This window comes from Saccopteryx bilineata, chromosome 4, assembly GCF_036850765.1.
Source record: "Saccopteryx bilineata isolate mSacBil1 chromosome 4, mSacBil1_pri_phased_curated, whole genome shotgun sequence".
Classification (NCBI taxonomy): Eukaryota; Metazoa; Chordata; class Mammalia; order Chiroptera; family Emballonuridae; genus Saccopteryx; species Saccopteryx bilineata.
In genome coordinates this window covers 286,472,712-286,492,677 of record NC_089493.1, presented here as the reverse complement: position 1 = coordinate 286,492,677, position 19,966 = coordinate 286,472,712, and the positions used below count along the sequence as shown (strand labels likewise).

At 47.1% G+C, this 19,966-nt stretch overlaps 1 protein-coding gene across 1 annotated transcript in view; it reads right to left on the bottom strand.

The window, feature by feature from the left end:
• Positions 1–13,744, bottom strand: part of TRAP1 (TNF receptor associated protein 1) — a 47,389-nt gene extending 33,645 nt beyond the window's left edge. The window contains exon 1 of the mRNA XM_066275082.1: positions 13,615–13,744. Within this exon, the coding sequence (XP_066131179.1) occupies positions 13,615–13,690 (76 nt within the window). The 5' untranslated portion in view covers positions 13,691–13,744. The remainder of the gene's footprint in view (positions 1–13,614) is intronic.
• Positions 13,745–19,966: the final 6,222 nt, after the last annotated feature.

The window sequence follows — 19,966 nt, the reverse complement described above, 5'->3', positions numbered from 1 at the left end:
GACAGAAAGAGAGAGAGAGAAGGGGAGAAGAACAGGAGGCATCAACTCCCATATGTGCTTTGACCAGGCAAGCCAGAGGTTTGGAACCAGCGACCTCAGCGTTCCAGGTCCATGCTTTATCCACTGCGCCACCCTGGTCAGGCTAACCCGACAGTTTTAAAAGTCAACATATTGACTTCCACATGCCTTCAAGGTATAAAAGGTTGTCTTTTTTAAAGCTTATTCCTGGATTTATAAATAACATGGCCTGAGCCTTTATCTGTATGCATAACACTGTAAAAATATCTATCCCAACTCAAAAATTACTCAATTTCCAGTCTAAATATTTAATTTTCTGTGCTTAATTGCAGTATTTATCCATACAGCTAAAACAAATAAAAACAACCCAAACCTTGGGGCATTTCTTCCTTCTGGAATTAAGTGATATTTGGTGAGAAGGTTGAATAAACCAGGGCTGGCCTGGAGTCCCTGAGCGCCCAGCTGGCCCCCAGCCTGAGCACAGAGACCATGGGTGAGCTCCTTCCACCAGGGCCAACACTTACGGACACATCTGGAGACACAAGCGGATTTCCCACCAAAAGTGGGGGACCTTGGACTCTAAGGAAGAAACCAGTCAGAGTGGGATAAAGTAGAGAGGTTTGAGGAAGGTTAGACCTAAATCCACCTTAGGACGGGATCTGGATTTGAATTCTAAATGACACACTGTGACTGACAAGGGTGTAAGCATCAAAGCCACTAACATGAGGAGGTCCTTCAGAAAAGGAAGAGTAGAGAGCTCAGCAATCAACAGGTTGGTGGGGTTCTTGACCACGTCTCCATGTGAGCAGCCTCCGCAAACAATGAAAGCATTTTCAAACTTCTTTCATCTAATATTCCCTTTACCACATTGCACCTGGCAACCACTCCCTTCTAGCTGACCACAGGGAAGGAGAGAGGTGCAGGCTTTCAGTCTTTTAGTAGTGATATGAAGGTAGCCCCCAGCATGGTCCCTGCCCCACCTCCAGCCACATGACTCCCGTCTGGTCCCTTGTCCCCACATAGTCTGGACCCGGTCTCCTGCAGCAGTGTTCTCTCCAATCCATCCTTTAAACTTCTACACACTCAGCTTCTGACACCAATTCCATCTGATTCCCCAAGTTCTGGAGAATTTATTCCTGAATGCAACCTTGCCAACTCTGAATGCTTCAGGCTGGTATTCCAAACCCTCCACCAAACTAGCCACAAACCAACGGAACCCTCTCTCCTTCCGGAAGCCCCAGCCCAGCAGCTTTGCTGACATCCTTCTTGCTCCTTGTGTCCCTTTCTGTAGGGGCACCAACACTGGCATGTCTCTGCCCTTCTCTCCCTATATCAAGCTCAGTCTTGGCATATAGGGAGCACCTCACAAGTTCCTATTCACATGTCCCCAAAACATTAGATAACATCACACACTCAAGTATAGATGCTGGTTTTCCTCACTGGTGAATTTTATTTGGAGTATTCTTGACCCATTCTATTTGCATAAAAGCAGAATTTACTGAATTGATCATTTCTCTTTCCTGTCCCACACTGCTCTGCTAACAGAGTCCTTTCCTTGCCATCTGTCCTTTGGTCTTCAGAAAAAAACAGGTTGCATTCCTCCACTGCCTCTCAGCTAAAACCATCTGTACCCCCCAGAAAACAGAAATCATAGGAAACTGAAAAATTCAGAGGCTAACAGCTCTTAATATTTTGAGACCTCCATAAACTACCTGTTCTAAACTTGCCCCCATATTGGTGTGGGGGAGGAGGGAGAGTAGCTGTTTGATTTATGGCTAGCAGTTTTTTTAAATTTCCAGTCTTGCATGTGTACATAATCAAGAACACATCTTAGAGATCATTCCAAATCAGTACAGAAAGTTGCTTATTCTTTATAACAAACACAAAATATTCCACTATAATGGGTAAGTATTCAACTAGTTCTCAACTGATGCATGTTTAAACTGCTTCCAGTTTTGTGCTGTTAAAATGATCCTCCAAAGTGCTAAAGAGTTATCCACTGCATGCTGTCCGTCATGAAAGAGACAATACAGAGAAATCTATTTCCAAAAGAAACAAAGGAAGAATAAACTACAAACTAATGAGATCATGTATTCATTTCCTAGGAATGCTGTAACCAAGTTGCACAAAATGGGTGGATTAAAACAATAGAAATTTATTCTCTCACTGTTTTGGGGGCAGAAAGCCAAAATAAAGGTGTTGGCAGGGCTGATTCCTTCTAGAGGTCGAGGGAGTTTGTCCGTGGCTGTTACCAAGCTTCCGGGGTTGCCTGCAATCCCTGATGCTCACTGGCTTGTAGATGCCTCACTCCAATCTCTGCCTCTGTCATCACACACCTTCTCTTCCCTGTGCGCACATCCTGTGTCCAAAGATACCTCTTCTTGTAAGGACACTAGTTAAGACTAGATTTGGGCACAATGTAACATCATCTTCACTTACTACATCTGCAAAGACCCTATTTCCAAATAAAGTCAAATCCACAGGTTATGGGGAGTTAGGACTTGGACATACTTTTCTGGGGGCACACAATTCAAATCATAAGAAATTGGTGCCCCGGCCGGGTCGCTCAGTGAACAGAGCATCATCCTACGGTGCCGAGGTCGCAGATTTGGTCCCCCGGTCAGGGCATATATGAGAAGCAACCAATAAGTGCACAACTAAATGAGACAACTAGTGATGCCTCCCCTCTCAAATCAATGGAAAAGTTAAATAAAATTAAAAAAAAAAAAAAAAGAAATTGGTTGACTACAACAGTGGTTTTCAAGCTTTTTACCCTTGAGGATTGGTGAAAATAGAATTATTTCAGGGACTGCTAAAGCAGACATCACCCTGAGCATAAGCGAATTTGACTAAGATGATTGGGTCTGTAGTCCTCATCCAACATAGGGCGGTTAACTCTTGCGGACCAGCATGGAATTTCTGGCTGAGCGGTCCACGGCCTGGAGGTGGGAAGCACTGGACTACAAGGTGTGTGTGTTAGTTTCCTAGGGCTGCCACACCAAAGCCCCACAGACTAGGCAGCTTAAACAATAGAAACTTCTCTCACAGTTCTGGAGGCTAGAAGTCCAAAATCAAAGTGTCAGTTCCTTCTAAGGCTGAGAGGGAGAATCTGTTCCAGGCCACTCTTCCTGCTTCTGTAGCCTCAGGTCCTCCTTGGTGTGTGGGTAGAATTCTCCCTGTGTCTTCACATCGTTTCCCGTGTCTACGCCCAAATTTCCCTTTTATGGGGACACAGCCACATTGGATTAAGGTCCACCCCAATGACCTCATCTTAATTTGATCATATGCAAAGACCCTATTTCCAAATACAGTTACATTCACAGGTGCTGGGGATTATGATTTCAAGATCTTGGGGGGGGCATAACAACTCACAACAGGTATGTGGGAATAGAATGGAAAGAGTAAGGGATTGGGAATAGGGTAGCAGAGCTGAGGGGAATGTGACATTTCTGAGGGTACCTTTTTGAGGATCTCTGACTCTCAGAACCATGGTAATATTCCACATACTCAAAAAGTAAAGGATTAAGAGCAAGCAGGGTTTGTGAGGAACAGCAAATGAAACACAAACAGTAACAAATGTTCAAAGCTATATCACAAACTACCTAACCACACTGGAAGACTGAACCTAAGGAACTTCAGAACCTGGTATTCTGACTGTATACTCTAAAGCAGGGGTCCCCAAACTACGGCCTGCGGGCCGCATGCGGCCCCCTGAGGCCATTTATCTGGCCCCCGCCGCACTTCCGGAAGGGGCACCTCTTTCATTGGTGGTCAGTGAGAGGAGCACATTGACCATCTCATTAGCCAAAAGCAGGCCCATAGTTCCCAATGAAATACTGGTCAGTTTGTTGATTTAAATTTACTTGTTCTTTATTTTAAATATTGTATTTGTTCCCATTTTGTTTTTTTACTTTAAGATATGTGCAGTATGCATAGGGATTTGTTCATAGTTTTTTTTATAGTCTGGCCCTCCAACAGTCTGAGGGACAGTGAACTGGCCCCCTGTGTAAAAAGTTTGGGGACCCCTGCTGTAAAGTAACCTAAAAGGTTACTGTACCAAAACTGTTAGCCACCTGACACTGCTTTAGTATATACAAAGATCAAGCAAGTAAGTATATGGTGGCTCCTGGGTCAGGAGAACGGAGTTACAAATAAGGAGAGGGAGGCCAGGAGGAAGCCTGTGGCGCTACAGCAGGACGGGAAGCATCCGTATGAACTCCTGAGTTCTCAGACACATACAGATCCCATGCAGAAACAAGGACTGAGGTGCGTGTATGTGTGCGTGAGAACACGTACAGTATTTCCTAGCTCTCTCCACTGACAGGCCTAGAGGCAATGACACCCCAGTAGCAATCGGCACAGCTGGCCCCGGGGAGAGCGACCATCCTGGAACTGCCCACTTGAAAGTCCCATCTCCCAGGGAGTACCTTTGACCTGGGCAAAGCAGGGTGGGTAGCAACCCTCTCTGGCACCTGATCTTGGTTTGTAAATACTATTCTCCACTGAAAGAAACCAGGACCGTTAGGAAATACACACGACAAGCCTGGAGTACCTTGCGGTACCAGAAAGTGATGAAGGACTCAGAAATGATGGGGCATGTCAAGAGGACACAGGCTCCAACAGGAAGGCGCTCCCAACTGCAAAGTCTAGGACAATCTGAGCAACAACATAATGGAAGCAATGGGCTGTAAAGTGACAAATAAAACAAGTAACTATTAGTCTATACTTAAATAATAAATAAATGGGGGAAAGAAAGGAACTCCTCCTTACAGTAGAATTGCAATTAATGTATAAGGAATGGTGGAATAGACAATCACCATTAGGCAAGCACAGTAATAGTAGTAACAAGTATAAATTGTTGAAGGTCCACCAGAAATAGAATATTTGCATAATGTCAAAGTATCCCCAACAAGATACTTATTGATTTTAAAGAGAAAAATAGTAGCTTATCATGGAGAAAGTGGCAAATATCCCCTAAGTTACCACAATCGCCATCATCAAGAATGAGATGAGTCAACATCCTGCAGCTCCTGGTACAGTGAGAAGACACAGCCCCCCTTCTGTCCTCTTCTTGCCAGAAATGCAGCTCAGTCTAATCATAAGAAAACATCAGACAAACCCAAGTGAGGGACCCCCTATAAAATAACTGGTTAAAGAAATCAAGGTCCTGAAGGACAAACACCATCTGAGGAACCATCACAGACCCAAGGAGACTGAAGGAACATAACTAAGTGCAATGTGGGATTCAGAACCCTAAAAAACGATATCAATGGGAATAATGGCTAAATTAAAATAACGTCAGCAGATAACTTAGTAGTATTGTGTCAGTGTTATTTCAGTTGTCAATAGTTGTACCATGGTCATATAAGATATTGTTAGGGGAAATTAGGTGAAGGGAAAGGGAATCCTGAGTATTACTTTTGTAATATCTCTGTAAAGTATGAGTTATAAAAATAGAATGTTTCGCCTGACCAGGTGGTGGTGCATTGGATAGAGCATTAGACTGCGATGCAGAGGACCCAAGTTCGAAACCCTGAGGTCTCTGGCTTGAGCACAAGGTTGCTGACTTGAGCATGGGATCATAGACATGACCTCCATGGTCACTGGCTTGAGCCCAAGGTCGGTGGCTCAAGCAAGGGGTCATTCTCTCTGCTATAGCCCCCCCCAAGGCACATATGAGAAAGCAATCGGTGAGCAACTAAGGAGCCGCAACAAAGAATTGATGTTTCTCATCTCTCTTCCTTCCTGCCTGTCTGTCCCTCTTTCTGTCAAAAAAATAAATAAAAATAGGCCCTGGCCGGTTGGCTCAGTGGTAGAGCGTCGGCCTGGCGTGCAGAAGTCCCGGGTTCGATTCCCAGCCAGGGCACACAGGAGAAGTGCCCATCTGCTTCTCCACCCCTCCCCCTCTCCTTCCTCTCTGTCTCTCTCTTCCCCTCCCGCAGCGAGGCTCCATTGGAGCAAAGATGGCCCAGGCGCTGGGAATGGCTCCTTGGCCTCTGCCCCAGGCGCTAGAGTGGCTCTGGTCGCAACAGAGCGACACCCCGGATGGGCAGAGCATCGCCCCCTGGTGGGCAGAGCGTCGCCCCCTGGTGGGCATGCCAGGTGGATCCCGCTGGTCGGGCACATGCGGGAGTCTGTCTGACTGTCTCTCCCCATTTCCAGCTTCAGAAAAATACAAAAAAATAAATAAATAAAAATTAAAAAAAAGTTTCAAAATAAGACTGCTTTAAGGAATATTCTTGTATATGTGTCATTTCATTTATGCATGAGTTTACATCCTAGTACACATCTAGAAATGAAATCACCAGGTCCAAGGCTATGTCCAGTTAAAAGTATAGTCAATGCTGCCAAGTCACCCTCCAGAGAGGCTGTATCAGTTTACATTCTCACCACCAACATATGAAAGTGTATATAACCCCTAACTCCTACCAACACAGTGTTGTTCTAAAACTTTTTACTCTATTGGTCAGATAAAAACTACACTGTAGTTTTTCATTAACGTTTCTCTTACTATAAGCAATAGTGAGTATCTATCCATATTTTAAAATAGTTTCCATTTCCTTTTTTGTTAATGAACTGTTGATTTCCTCTGATCATTTTTCTACCACATTTTCCATCATTTTCTTATTGATTGGTAAGAGCTCTTTATATATCAAGGAAATTAGTCTTTTTGTAAAGGCCTTTGTCACTCCAAGATTAAATAATTTTTCCATGTTTTATTTTTACTATGTCTTTTGTTTTTCCCCCCACTTAGTACTCAAAATACTTTTGAAGTAATTTAATATGTTGTTTATAATGGGAGTAATATAAGTCCTCATAGTTTGGAAAAGGGGAAAATGAACATTTCTAACATTTCCAACCAGGACTTTAAGACTTGCCAACGTAATTCCAAGTTTATATTAGTCAAGAGCACTGTTTAAAGCAGGCTTGATTTCATGTTAGCTGAATTTTTTTACAATGACTTTTAAGAACAAACCAATAACGCAATAATAAATATGCCTGAACCAGATAAAGACACACTCTCTGCACAATATCTGTCTTCATGTTTCCTTTATACCCTATGGGAAAACCACAAACCTCAGTGTCAGGCTACAATGTCACAATTTAATCTATTTGGTGGTTTGGGGTTGCACAAAATGGGAAGCACCAATAATTTGAATCTTAAAACGTGCACACACACACCTGCTAGTGCGCTGCTTTCTACCTGCAACCACACCCAGGCTGAGGCCCTCTCTTCCATCAAGCCTCCTGTCTCCCAAGGTCACAACAGTCTATCCCTACTAAAAATTCCAAACACTCACTCTCTATACTGCTCATTTAAAACATCTGCAATAACCTTCATCCTGTGGCATTTCTTCTATTAAATTTTTGGGTTTTATTTTTGTTATTTTTGAGATAGAGATAGGATCGGAGAGAGTGGAAGGACAGAGAGATGATAAGCATCAATCAACTTGTAGTTGCTTCACTTTATTATTTAAGATTTTTAAAATTGATTTTAGAGGCCCTGGCCGGTTGGCTCAGCGGTAGAGCGTCGGCCTGGCATGCGGGGAACCCAGGTTCGATTCCCAGCCAGGGCACATAGGAGAAGCGCCCATTTGCTTCTCCACCCCCCCCTCCTTCCTCTCTGTCTCTCTCTTCCCCTCCCGCAGCCAAGGCTCCATTGGAGCAGAGATGTTCCGGGCGCTGGGGATGACTCCTCCTTGGCCTCTGCCCCAGGCGCTAGAGTGGCTCTGGTCGCGGCAGAGCGACGCCCCGGAGGGGCAGAGCATCGCCCCCTGGTGGGCGTGACGGGTGGATCCCGGTCGGGCGCATGCGGGAGTCTGTCTGACTGTCTCTCCCCGTTTCCAGCTTCAGAAAAATACAAAAAAAAAAAATTTTAGAGACAGGAAAGAGAGAAAGGCAGGAGGAGGAGCGGGGAAACATCAGTTCGTAGTTGCTTCTCGCATGTGCCTATATCCGGCAAGCCCAAGGTTTCAAATTGGTGACCTTAGCATTCCATGTCGAATGCTTTATCCACTGCACCACCACAGGTCAGGTATAGTTGCTTCATTTTAGTTGTTCAATGACTGCTTCTCAAACGTCCCTTGACTGGGGGGGAGGTGTCAAGCCAAGCCAGTGACTCCTTGCTCAAGCCAGCAACGTTGGGATCATGTCAATGATCCTGCACTCAAGCCAGTGACCCCTGCTCAAGCCAGCAAGCTCGCATTCAAGCGGACCAGCTGGCAACCTTGGGGTTTTGAACTGGGAACCTCGGCGTCCCAGGTTGATGCTTTATCCACTGTGCTCCGGTCAGGCTCTTCTATTAACTTTTTTTTTTTTTTTTTTACAGGGACAGAGAGAGAGTCAGAGAGAGGGACAGACCGACAGGAAGGGAGAGAGATGAGAAGCATCAATCATCAGTTTTTCGTGTGACACCTTAGTTGTTCATTGATTGCTTTCTCATATGTGCCTTGACTGTGGGCCTTCAGCAGACCGAGTAACCCATGCTCGAGCCAGCGACCTTGAGTCCAAGCTGGTGAGCTTTTGCTCAAACTAGATGAGCCCATGCTCAAACTGGCGACCTCGGGGTCTCGAACCTCGGTCCTTCCGCATCCCAGTCCGATGCTCTATCTACTGCGCCACTGCCTGGTCAGGCTTCTATTAACTTTTTGTTGATGTATAAATTAGGTCACTAAATTAACAAGCATATATTTCTCAGTATCAAACTTTTTCAAAGCAAGAACACCCTCATTTCTTGAGATGTCAAAAAATCTACTGGAGAAGCAACTCTTTTTATAATCACGAAACTTTTTTTTTTTGGACAGAGACAGAGAGAGGGACAGATAGGGAGAGACAGAAAGGAGAGAGATGAGAAGCATCAATTCTTTGTTGCAGCACCTTAGTCATTCATTGACTGCTTTCTCATATTGCCTTGACTGGGGGGCTACAGCAGAGTGAGTGACCCCTTGCTCAAGCCAGAGACCTTGGGCTTCAAGCCAGTGACCTTTGGCCTCAAACCAGCGACCATGGGGTCATGTCTATGATCTCACGATCAAGCCAGTGACCTCGGAGTTTTGAACCTGGGTCCTATACATCCTGTCTGACGCTCTATCCACTGCACTACTACCTGGTCAGTATAAACGTCACTATGCTCAAGTAGAACATTCAGGCAGCCTAGAGATAGATGGCGTTAGTGGTCCTACAAGGTCATTTTCATTTATGTAATTTTTATTGATTGATTTTAGAGAAAGTGGAAGGGAAAGAGAGAGGGGGGCGGGGAAACATCCTTTTGTTATTTCACTTTATTTATGTATTCACTGGTTGATTCTTGTATGTGCCCAGGTTAGGGAACAAACCAACAACCTTGGTGTATCAGGACAATTTTCAACCTTTTTTTTCATGGCACAAACACACACTAATTACTAAGGTCAGTGCCCCTGACTAAATACTACCATTTTCACCTCATGGCACAAATAAATTAGTTACTAAAGAAGAGGTCAGGGCCCCTTTTTCTTTAGTAATTAGTTTATGAGTGCGTGAGAAACAAAGGTTGAAAATCACTAGTAACCTAATGAGCCACCTGGCCAGGGTCCTGCAAGGCCATTTTTGACTAGTAAGCAGCAATTAAAAATACAAGTAAGGAACTGCCAGGTAAGACCAATTAGTCAAAACACAATGGGTGTTTCTTTTCCTTTTGAAAAAAATCACCCATCTTTTCCATTTATCAGTCAAAATTCTTATTATGGTTTTGTTTCATACTGCATCTTAAGTTATGTGCTTTAGACATAGACACATAGTATTTTAAGCTGTGATAAATACACTGATTATTTTTCTGGAATTGAATATCGCAATCAGATCATCTCTCATTTTACCAAGTATGATATAAATAAGAACTATTTCACATTTTGTCTTTCTTTCTTTTTTAAGTGAGAGAGGGCAGACCAGAAGAAACTGGCACAAAATATTCAAAGTACTGAAAAGCAAGGACCAACAACCAAGATTGCTCTACTCAGCAAAGCTGTCATTTAGAATTGAAGGACAGAGCCTGACCTGTGGTGGCACAGTGGATAAAGCGTCAACCTGGAAACACTGAGGTTGCAGGTTCAAAACCCTGGCTTGCCTGGTCAAGGCACATATGGGAGTTGATGCTTCCTGCTCCTCCCCCTTCTCTCTTTCTCTCTTTCTGTTTCTCTCCCCCCCTAAAATGAATAAATAAAAATAAATAAATAAATAAATAGAATTGAAGGACAGAGCCTGACCAGGTGGTGGCGCAGTGGACAGAGCATCAGACTGGGATGCAGAGGACCCGGGTTCGAGACCCCGAGGTCGCCAGCTTGAGTGAGGGCTCGTCTGGTTTGAGGAAAAGCCCACCAGTTTGAACCCAAGGTCACTGGCTCCAGCAAGGGGTTACTCGGTCTGCTGAAGGCCCGCGGTCAAGGCACATATGAGAAAGCAATCAATGAACAACTAAGGTGTCGCAACGCATAACAAAAAACTAATGATTGATGCTTCTCATCTCTCTCCGTTCCTGTCTGTCTGTCCCTGTCTATCCCTCTCTCTGACTGTCTCTGTAAAAAAAATAAATAAATAAATAGAATTGAAGGACAGATAAAGAGCTTCACAGACAATAAAAAGCTAAAGGAGTTCATCACCACCAAAACAGTATCCCAAGAAGTGTTAAAGGGTTTTAAGAATAAGGAAAAAAAACCTGACTGAGCCCTGGCCGGTTGGCTCAGTGGTAGAGCGTCGGCCTGGCGTGCAGGAGTCCCGGGTTCGATTCCCAGCCAGGGCACACAGGAGAAGCGCCCATCTGCTTTTCCACCCCTTCCCCTCTCCTTCCTCTGTCTCTCTTCCCTCCCGCAGCCAAGGCTCCATTGGAGCAAAGTTGGCCTGGGCGCTGAGGATGGCTCCATGGCCTCTGCCTCAGGCACTAGAATGGCTCTGGTTGCAACAGAGCGGCGCCCTGGATGGAAAGAACATCGCCCCCTGGTGGACATGCTGGGTGGATCCCGGTCGGATGCATGCGAGAGTCTGTCTGACTGCCTCCCCGTTTCCAACTTCAGAAAAATACAAAAAAACCCAACCTGACCGGTGGTGGCACAATGCATAGAGTGTTAACCCAGGAGGCTGACGTTCCAGGTTCAAAACCCCCAGGACACTGGCTTGAGCACGGGCTCACCAGATTGAGCGCAAGAATGCCAGCTTGAGTGGGACTGACATGATAATCCCAAAAGCCAAAGGTCTCTGGCTTGAGCACAGGGTCCCTGGCTCTGCTTGAGCCCCCCAGTCAATGCACGTATGAGAAACAATCAATGAACTAAAGTGATGCAACTACAAGTTGCTGCTTCTCACCTCTCTCTCTCTTTCTCTCTCTCTCACACACACACACATAAACAAAAGGTTAGAGAGTACAGCAAAATTTAAAACTTGAGTAATAGCCCTGGCTGGTTGGCTCAGTGGTAGAGCGTCGGCCTGGTGTGCGGGGGACCGGGGTTCGATTCCCAGCCAGGGCACATAGGAGAAGCGCCCATTTACTTCTCCACCCCCCCTCCTTCCTCTCTGTCTCTCTCTTCCCCTCCCGCAGCCAAGGCTCCATTGGAGCAAAGATGGCCCAGGCGCTGGGGATGGCTCCTTGGCCTCTGCCCCAGGCGCTAGAGTGGCTCTGGTCGCAGCAGAGGGACGCCCCGGAGGGGCAGAGCATCGCCCCCTGGTGGGCAGAGCATCACCCCTGGTGGGCGTGCGGGGTGGATCCTGGTCGGGTGCATGCGGGAGTCTGTCTGACTGTCTCTCCCCGTTTCCAGCTTCAGAAAAATACAAAAGAAAAAACAAACAAAAAAAAACTTGAGTAACAATAAAAAGTGTGAAAAGAGCCTGACCTGTGGTGGTGCAGTGGATAAAGCGTCGACCTGGAAATGCTGAGGTCGCCAGTTCAAAACCCTGGGCTTGCCTGGTCAAGGCACATACGGGAGTTGATGCTTCCAGCTCCTCCCCCCTTCTATCTGTCTCTCCTCTCTCTCTCTCTCTCTCTCTCTCTCTCTCTCTCTCTCTCTCTCTCTCTCCTCTCTAAAATGAATAAAAAAAAGTTGTATTTAAAAAAAAAGTGTGAAAAGATATAAAAAAGAAATTCATAGAAGATATATAAATGACCATTAAACAAATGAAAACATTCTTGCTCCATGTAAATGTAAATTAGACAAGAAATAGTCTATAAACCATTGGCTTGGAAAAGATCTAATATTGTGTTGGAGAAGATACCTTGCTATTGGTACTCTCATTTGCTGCTAATGGTAATATAAAATGATAAAGCCTTTTGGACAACAATTTGTCAATATTGGCTAACATTTCAAATTTGCATGGTCTCTGAACCATCAATTCTAAAACTTTAGTTCTATAATTCTAAACAAATCCATAGATGTGCACAAAGATTTAAATAGCGCCCATTCTACAAAGCATTGTAACAACCAAAAGCAAAAACAAAAAAAGCCAACTGGAAATACTCTTAATTATGTCCATTAACAGGACAATTTTAAGTAAGTGAGGATTTGTCCATAATACAGGATATACGCAGCCAGTGGAAAGTCGCAGACCTGTGCATACTGACGAAAATACATATAATGTATGTATGTGCAAGCCTGCCTGGCTGGGTCAGATGGTTAGAGCATGGTCCAGATACCCAAGGTTGCGGGTTGGGACGTCTCCCCACCCCCCACCACCGTCAGCCTGCGTGCAAGAATTAACCAATCAATGCATAAATGAGTGGAACAACAAATCGATACTTCTTTCCGTTCCAATAAAAAAATATGTGTAAGCCATGCTGGGAGCCTTGAAACAAAAATTCTGTAACAATGCATATGTGGTTTAGACCTTTATACATAAGAATAGACAAGTCTATTAATATGTGTGTAACTGTTAGAGCCTGGGAGGAAAGCGAACATGTTCACCTATGGTTACTTCCCAGCGAGGAGCACAGATTACGATCCTTCATTTCAGCATCTACCAATCCTAGGCCCTCAGGACGGGCAGCCACCAACTCGGGTCTAGGGGCTGCAGGAGGGCCGCCGGTGCCGGCTCTGTTTGGTTCCCTGCCGTGTGTGCCCTGCCGGGCGGAGTGGGCACTAGGGTTTGTGTCAACTGAACGAGGGAGCAAGCGACTAATGCATTACTCATGTATAAAACAACTTGAAAGCGGGAAGGAAGAAAAGCGCAACTAAGGGACTTAAGTGACCAGGCTGGTGAAGTCCGTTCCCAGTCCACACTCTCAGAATTCGCTCCTCGAAATTGCCTTCAGCTCCACGAGCCAGGAGCCAGGAACCCAAGGCCCCTCCACCTCATCCGGCCCAGGAAAAAGCCCCTTCTGTAGTCACACGAGCCGGGACTCAAAGGCGTTACGGCCTGGGGATGCCGCGCAGAATGATGCGAGGCTGAGCCAGGAGGAACCAAAACGCACCGAGCGCTGGGCGTCCGCCGCTCGCCGCGCGTGAGACGAATAAATCTCCCAGGCTCCCACGCCACGCGAGGGCTGCAGTCCCCGCGTCTCCGACAGAGGACGAAACGGGATCGGAGTCCCGGGGTGCTCCTTGAACCCCAACCCGGGCCCACTGGTCCGGCTGCCCTCACCTGCCGGAGTGGCCGCCAGAGGGAACGCACGCAGCCGACGCCCCCACAGAAGAAGCGCCCTGAGCTCGCGCGCCATGGCCGTCCTCTCGAGCGCCCCGCGCAGGTGCGCGCCGGGACGAGGCTTTCCTTGGGTGCGGCGCGGTGACGTCACGGCGCGCGCCGGGCTGCCCTGTCCCTGCCTGCGCCGGCGGGTCAGCGGGGGCCTGCATGGAACGTGTGGGGATAGTTGGACCTGGGGACAGGACCTCCGTGACCTTGTGTCGCGTTGTCAAGGGCGACGGGCCGAACGCAGAGCAACCCTGGCACTCCACAGTCAGCTGGGCTTTCGTTTGTGCATCCCTAAAATGGGGCAAATGTTCGCATCCACCCGGGAGGATTTGAAAAGACGGCGCCCGGGCAGAAACAGTTAAGGTTTCTGGAGTCTTTGTAAGTGCCCAGCGACTTATAAAGTCAAGTCTTTTCAAACCAGCGCAGGCCACATATCTAATAGGAGCGGAAGGGAGAATTTTAGGCTTGACTTGTCTACACCAAGACGTGAACTCCGGAACCAACCCCCACCAGCAAAACTGGGTTATTCATTCCATTTCACGCACCCTGCTGGAGGTAAGGATCTAGTTGGGGATTCAGATCAAATCCCTTTCTCACAGAGTTCCAAGCCAGGTGAAATACAGATCCTCCAGCACCACCTGAAGTGGAACCCAGGCGGCTCCCGAAATGATTCTGAGGCACAGGCAAGACTCACTGCCAAAACTGTACTTTTTTTTCTTGAGAGTAAAATTGCCTTTCTCCTTAAAAAAAGACTGCCACAATCAAACTGTGCAAAAATGGGGTTACTAGAGAGTGTGACAAATAGCAAAATACAGTGTCTTCCCTGGGGGAAGACTTCCAGGAGGAAGGAGTCAAGAACAACCCCCAAGTTCCAGGCCTGAGCAACTGAGAAGGCATAAGAGGCGGACAGATTTGAATGGAAGACCAAGAAGGTCTCTGACCCGGAAGACCAGCAGCCTCCTCTCTAGCCTCCCTCACCTCCGTTCTCTAAACCTAGCAGGATCATACGCTCCTTAGTCAGGGTCCTCCAGTGGTTTCCCTTCACAGTTATAGTCAATTCCAAACCCTTCCCGGCCCTGCAAAACCTTTCCCCCCTGCCTCCCTCCCTCCCTCACTATACTGCGGACGTACCAAGCCAGTCCCAGTCAGAGCCATTCCCAGGAAGGATGTCACTGCAGCTACTCGGGATTTAAGGAGTCTCTGCCTTACGTTTCATTTGTTGTTCGAACACTCGTGAAATCATCTTTTGTAAGAGCTGACTCATTGGTCTATGGGGCAATAAGTCTAGGTTGGGGAGTCCTGGCAAAGGGAAGAGGGAAGCCCAGACTTCGGTTAAGGATGAGGAAACTTTGCTGAGATAGGCAGGACCCAGGCTCTGTGGAGGGCAAACCTGCCAGGTTCCAGGCACACCTACTACGGGGCCTGCTGTCCTCTCTTGGCCTGTGGACTTCAGAGACATACCCTCAGCCACAGATCTTTGTGATACTGTGTCCTCTGGTAGTTCAGGGAACTGTAGTTTTGTTTTTGTTTTTTTAACAGAGTCAGAGAGAGGAATAGATAGGGAGAGACAGACGGGAACGGAGAGAGATGAGAAGCATCAATCATCAGTTTTTCGCTGCGACACCTTAGTTGTTCATTGATTGCTTTCTCATATGTGCCTTGACCGTAGCCTTCAGCAGACCAAGTAACCTCTTGCTCGAGCCAGCGACCTTGAGTCCAAGCTGGTGAGCCTTGCTCAAACCAGATGAGCCAGTGCTCAAGCTGGCGACCTCAGGGTCTTGAACCTGGGTCTTCTGCATCCCAGTCCGATGCCCTATCCACTGCACCACCGTGTGGTCAGGCGGGATCTGTAGCTTTTTAAGGTGACCAGGAATCCAAGTCAAGTCTTGATGGGGTCATGGGCAGATTTTAGCCTCTATGTACACAATGAAAATAGAAGAAGAAGAAAAAAAAATTCAATGCTGAGATACCTGAACTGATGGAGACTGGTTAAGGGAGTACAGAGAGAGAAGCAGAAGAGCAGAGGGGAGGGAAGGGGCAAGCCCCTGTGGGTCTACTCACCACCACTGTGGCCACTATAAAGCTACCCATCCTCTGAAAGTCACTGCCTTCCCCTGGGGTCACCTGAGAGCCACGAAAAATGCTCACTGAATTATTCACAATAGCCAGAAGGAAGAAGCAAACCAGGTTTCCATCACTGGTTGAATGGATAAACAAAACATGGTCTGTACATATAATAGAATATTATTCAGAAGGAATTCTGACACATGCTTCAACATGAATGAACCTTGAGAATATTATGATCAGTGAAATAAGCCAGTCACAAATACACAATACTATATGATTCCACTAATATGAAGTAGGCAGTATTCAAATTCATGAAGACATAAAGTAGGAGGGTAGGTGCCAAGGGCTGGGGGAGGGGAAAGGATATCTAGTGCTTAATGGTGACAGTTTCAGTTTTGCAAGATGAAGAGTTCTGGAGAGGATGTTAGTGATGGTTGCAGAACAATAGGAATATTTAATACCACTGGACTGTATACACTTAAAAATGATTAAGATGGTACATTTTTAAAGGATTTTATTGATTGATTTTACAGAGAGAAGAGAGAGGGACGGGGAGCAGGAAGTATCAACTCATATTTGCTTCACGTTAGCTATTCATTGATTGCTTGCTTGTCTTAGGTGCCTTGACTGGATAAGCCCAGGGTTTTGAACAAGCAACCTCAGTGTTTCAGGTTGACATTCTATCTACTGCACCAGCACAGGCCAGGCATAAGATGGTAAATTTTATGTTATGTAGCCTGACTAGGCACTGGCGCAGTGGATAAAGCATCGGACTGGGATGCGGAGGACCCAGGTTTGAGACCCCGAGGTTACCAGCTTGAGCGCGGACTCATCTGGTTTGAGCAAAGCTCACCAGCTTGGACTCAAGGTCGCTGGCTTGAGCAAGGGGTTACTCAGTCTGCTGAAGGCCCGCGGTCAAGGCACGTATGAGAAAGCAATCCATGAACAACTAAGGTGTCGCAATGAAAAACTGATGATTGATGCTTCTCATCTCTCTCCGTTCCTGTCTGTCTATCCCTCTCTCTGACTCTGTAAAAAAAAAAAAAAAAAAAGTATTATTTTACCACACAACTTTTAAAAAATGCCCACTGTAAAGAAAAAAACAAATCCATCTGTCTCCCTTTTTCCGTTATTTGCTCACAGCTCCAACTCGTGGACAAACTTCTCCCCTCAGGAGGTAGTATCCTGTGAGTTCCTAGAGGAGGAAAGGCTTGTAGCTAAGTGGTACTTCTTGGCCTGGGAAGGTCCAAGGAATGAGGCAATTCCTCAACTTTCTGCCCATTTCATGGACCCTCTTTTAAGGCAGGTTGCTTTTTGATGCTAAAAGGTAGGGGTGTTGCCTGACCTGTGGTGGCGCAGTGGATAAAGCATCGACCTGGAAATGCTGAGGTCACCAGTTCAAAACCCTGGGCTTGCCTGATCAAGGCACATATGGGAGTTGATGCTTCCAGCTCCTCCTCCCCTTCTCTCTCTCTGTCTCTTCTCTCTCTCTGTCTCTGTCTCTCCCTCTCCTCTCTAAAATGACTAAATAAATTTAAAAAATTTTTAAAAGGTAGGGGTGTTAAGGAGAGAAATTCCCAGACAGTCCTGAAGATGCTGGGAATTTCCAATGCTAGTCTGACAGCTGTTCTGTAATTGTCTTAGTACTCAGGCCTCAGGAGCGAGTTTCCCCCAGCAGATACAGACCCGTCCAGACCTGGTCTGGGAGAAGAGCTTGGAGGCCATTGGCCACAGACCTGGTCTGGGAGAAGAGCTTGGAGGCCATTGGCCACAGACCTGGTCTGGGAGAAGAGCTTGGAGGCCATTGGCCACAGTTTCACCGGTAGTAACTGTCCCTAGATTTCTGAGGCATCAAGACCTCCCAATTCAGAGTAGCAGTTTATGGCCAAGTGGCACCTGCAGGGTTTTGTATGTTCTTTACAGTCCTTTTCATCCTCTGCAGGACTTTGATGCAAACTCAGCATGGTTTGGAAATCAGAAAGCTAGTATTTTGTGGATTTATTTAACAACTATCTTGTTGTGGGAATGAAGGTCTGTCTCCTGCCCACTTCAGATGCCTCCTGCAGCAGCATGGCTACATGTGGTGGGAACCCAAGCCCTGACCCCTACGTGCACACTTGCTAACAGTGCGATTCAGCCAGAAGCAAGACCTGTGGCCCTTTGTGGAGACAGGTGCAACCACTTAGCAGAACCTGGCCTGGAACTTCCTAGAACATTTCTAATTTCACTGGATCACTTTGAAGCTTTATTTCCAAACTGCTTGTTCTGTTTTGTTATTGGCAACTTATTTTATTTTATTTATTCATTTTTAGAGAGAGAGAGAGAGAGAGAGAGAGAGAGAGAGAGAGAGAGGAGAGGGGAAGTGAGAAGGAGCAGGAAGCATCAACTTCCATATGTGCCCTGACTGGGCAAGTTCAGGGTTTCCAACCAGCAACCTCAGTGTTCCAGGTTGACGGGGTTTTTTTGTTTTTGGGTTTTTTTTTCCTTTTTTTTTTTTTTTTACAGAGACAGAGAGAGAGTCAGAGAGAGTGATAGACAGGGACAGAGAAGAACGGAGATATGAGAAGCATCAATCATTAGTTTTTTCGTTGCGCATTGCAACACCTTAGTTGTTCATTGATTGCTTTCTCATATGTGCCTTGACCGCGGGCCTTCAGCAGACCGAGTAACCCCTTGCTTGAGCCAAGCTGATGAGCTTTGCTCAAACCAGATGAGCCCGCACTCAAGCTGGCGACCTCGGAGTCTCGAACCTGGGTCCTCCGCATCTCAGTCTGGCGCTCTGTCCACTGTGCCACCACAGGTCAGGCTGTTATTGGCCACTTTTAATTCCACCATCAAGGACACCGGGAATGTCACAGGTTGATTGCATGGCCCCCCACACGTTCAGGACCTGACGTCTTCCTTTGCATCCTGTACAGCATTGGCAGTCAGTCCAGGCCCCTCTAGGGGACTCCCTTGGCCACCCACTAGCCAGGTGACTGTTGGCAATGCCTTCTCCTCTCGAGGCCCTTCCACTGTGAACACTGTCGGTGCCTCCTGCAGGAGGGACGCACAGGGCCATCCTGGTGGGCTCCCAGCCTCCCTGTGCAGCATGATAAGTGAACAACGGAGGTGAGTCCAGATAACCATGAAATATCACTGGTGGGGTATTTTCTGAGCCACTCTGGCTCTGGGGAAGGCGGGTAGAGGAGGTAGCAACTTCTACCCTGAATTTATTCCTGGAAACTTCTTCTGGAAGCTCAGCAAATTGGCCATGATGGCAAAGAGCTCACAGCACAGTGTTTCCCAGCCTGTGGATGAGGCATTGGATGAAAGTGTCCACTACATCTCAAGCCTATACCTTCTATTGCTTACTAGCAGACAAGTGAGAACTGGTTTGGTCTGAAAGACTCTACAGGGTGAAAAAGCAACTCCGTGCTGAGTGCTCCCATGCATGTGCATATGGGTGTTTGACCCAGGCCCATGGCCCTGTAGTTCCTACAGGCACCATTCTTACCCAGACACTTGAGGGGAGCAGAGGGAGCAGAGAGGCTGTCTGTGAAGGCGTGGCCTGCTGACTGCCCATGCTCAACATGGCTTTCTGTTGGCTGCAAGGTCCCTCTCTCAATGTCTAGGCCTGCGAGGCCCTGCTTCCCTCAAGGACCGACCCTTTGCCTGGGTACCATGGGCCTCTCTACTCCAGCCACAGCCCCTACCTAGGTGGCATCCTGAGCAGCACCTGGCATCAGGCCTCAGCAGGTGGATGGTGTTTGCAGAGTTCCCCTTGCTGAAATGGGGTCCCCTCAGTTACAGTTCTCTGGGCCAGTGGGATACTAGAGGACAAGGTGGAAAGGCAGGCTGTTGTTTTCCCTGAAGGTGCCAATGCTCCCTGGGCGTGGGCGGGTTATCACCACATTTGCCATGGTCCATTGGCATCAGGTCTCTTCTGAGTGGTGGGTTCTGCACCTGCAGTTCAGGAAACAGGAACGATGAGACTGACCTGACACCTGTGCCATGGAGCCCCATCACCCAGGAGACTGGCCAGGGTGACGCTCCTCTCCTGTTTCTTTGGAAAAGCAGCCAGGCAGGACACTCAGCTCTCTTTCTCTCACAACCTGGGCAGTCCACAGTCAGGACAGCTCCCTGCACCTCTGTTCTGGGGCAGACAAAACACCGGACACTCCTTCCAGGTAACTCAGGGTTTTAGTTAACCATGGGCTGTCCACAGCCTGGGTTCTGCCCGACTCCTGTTCCATCC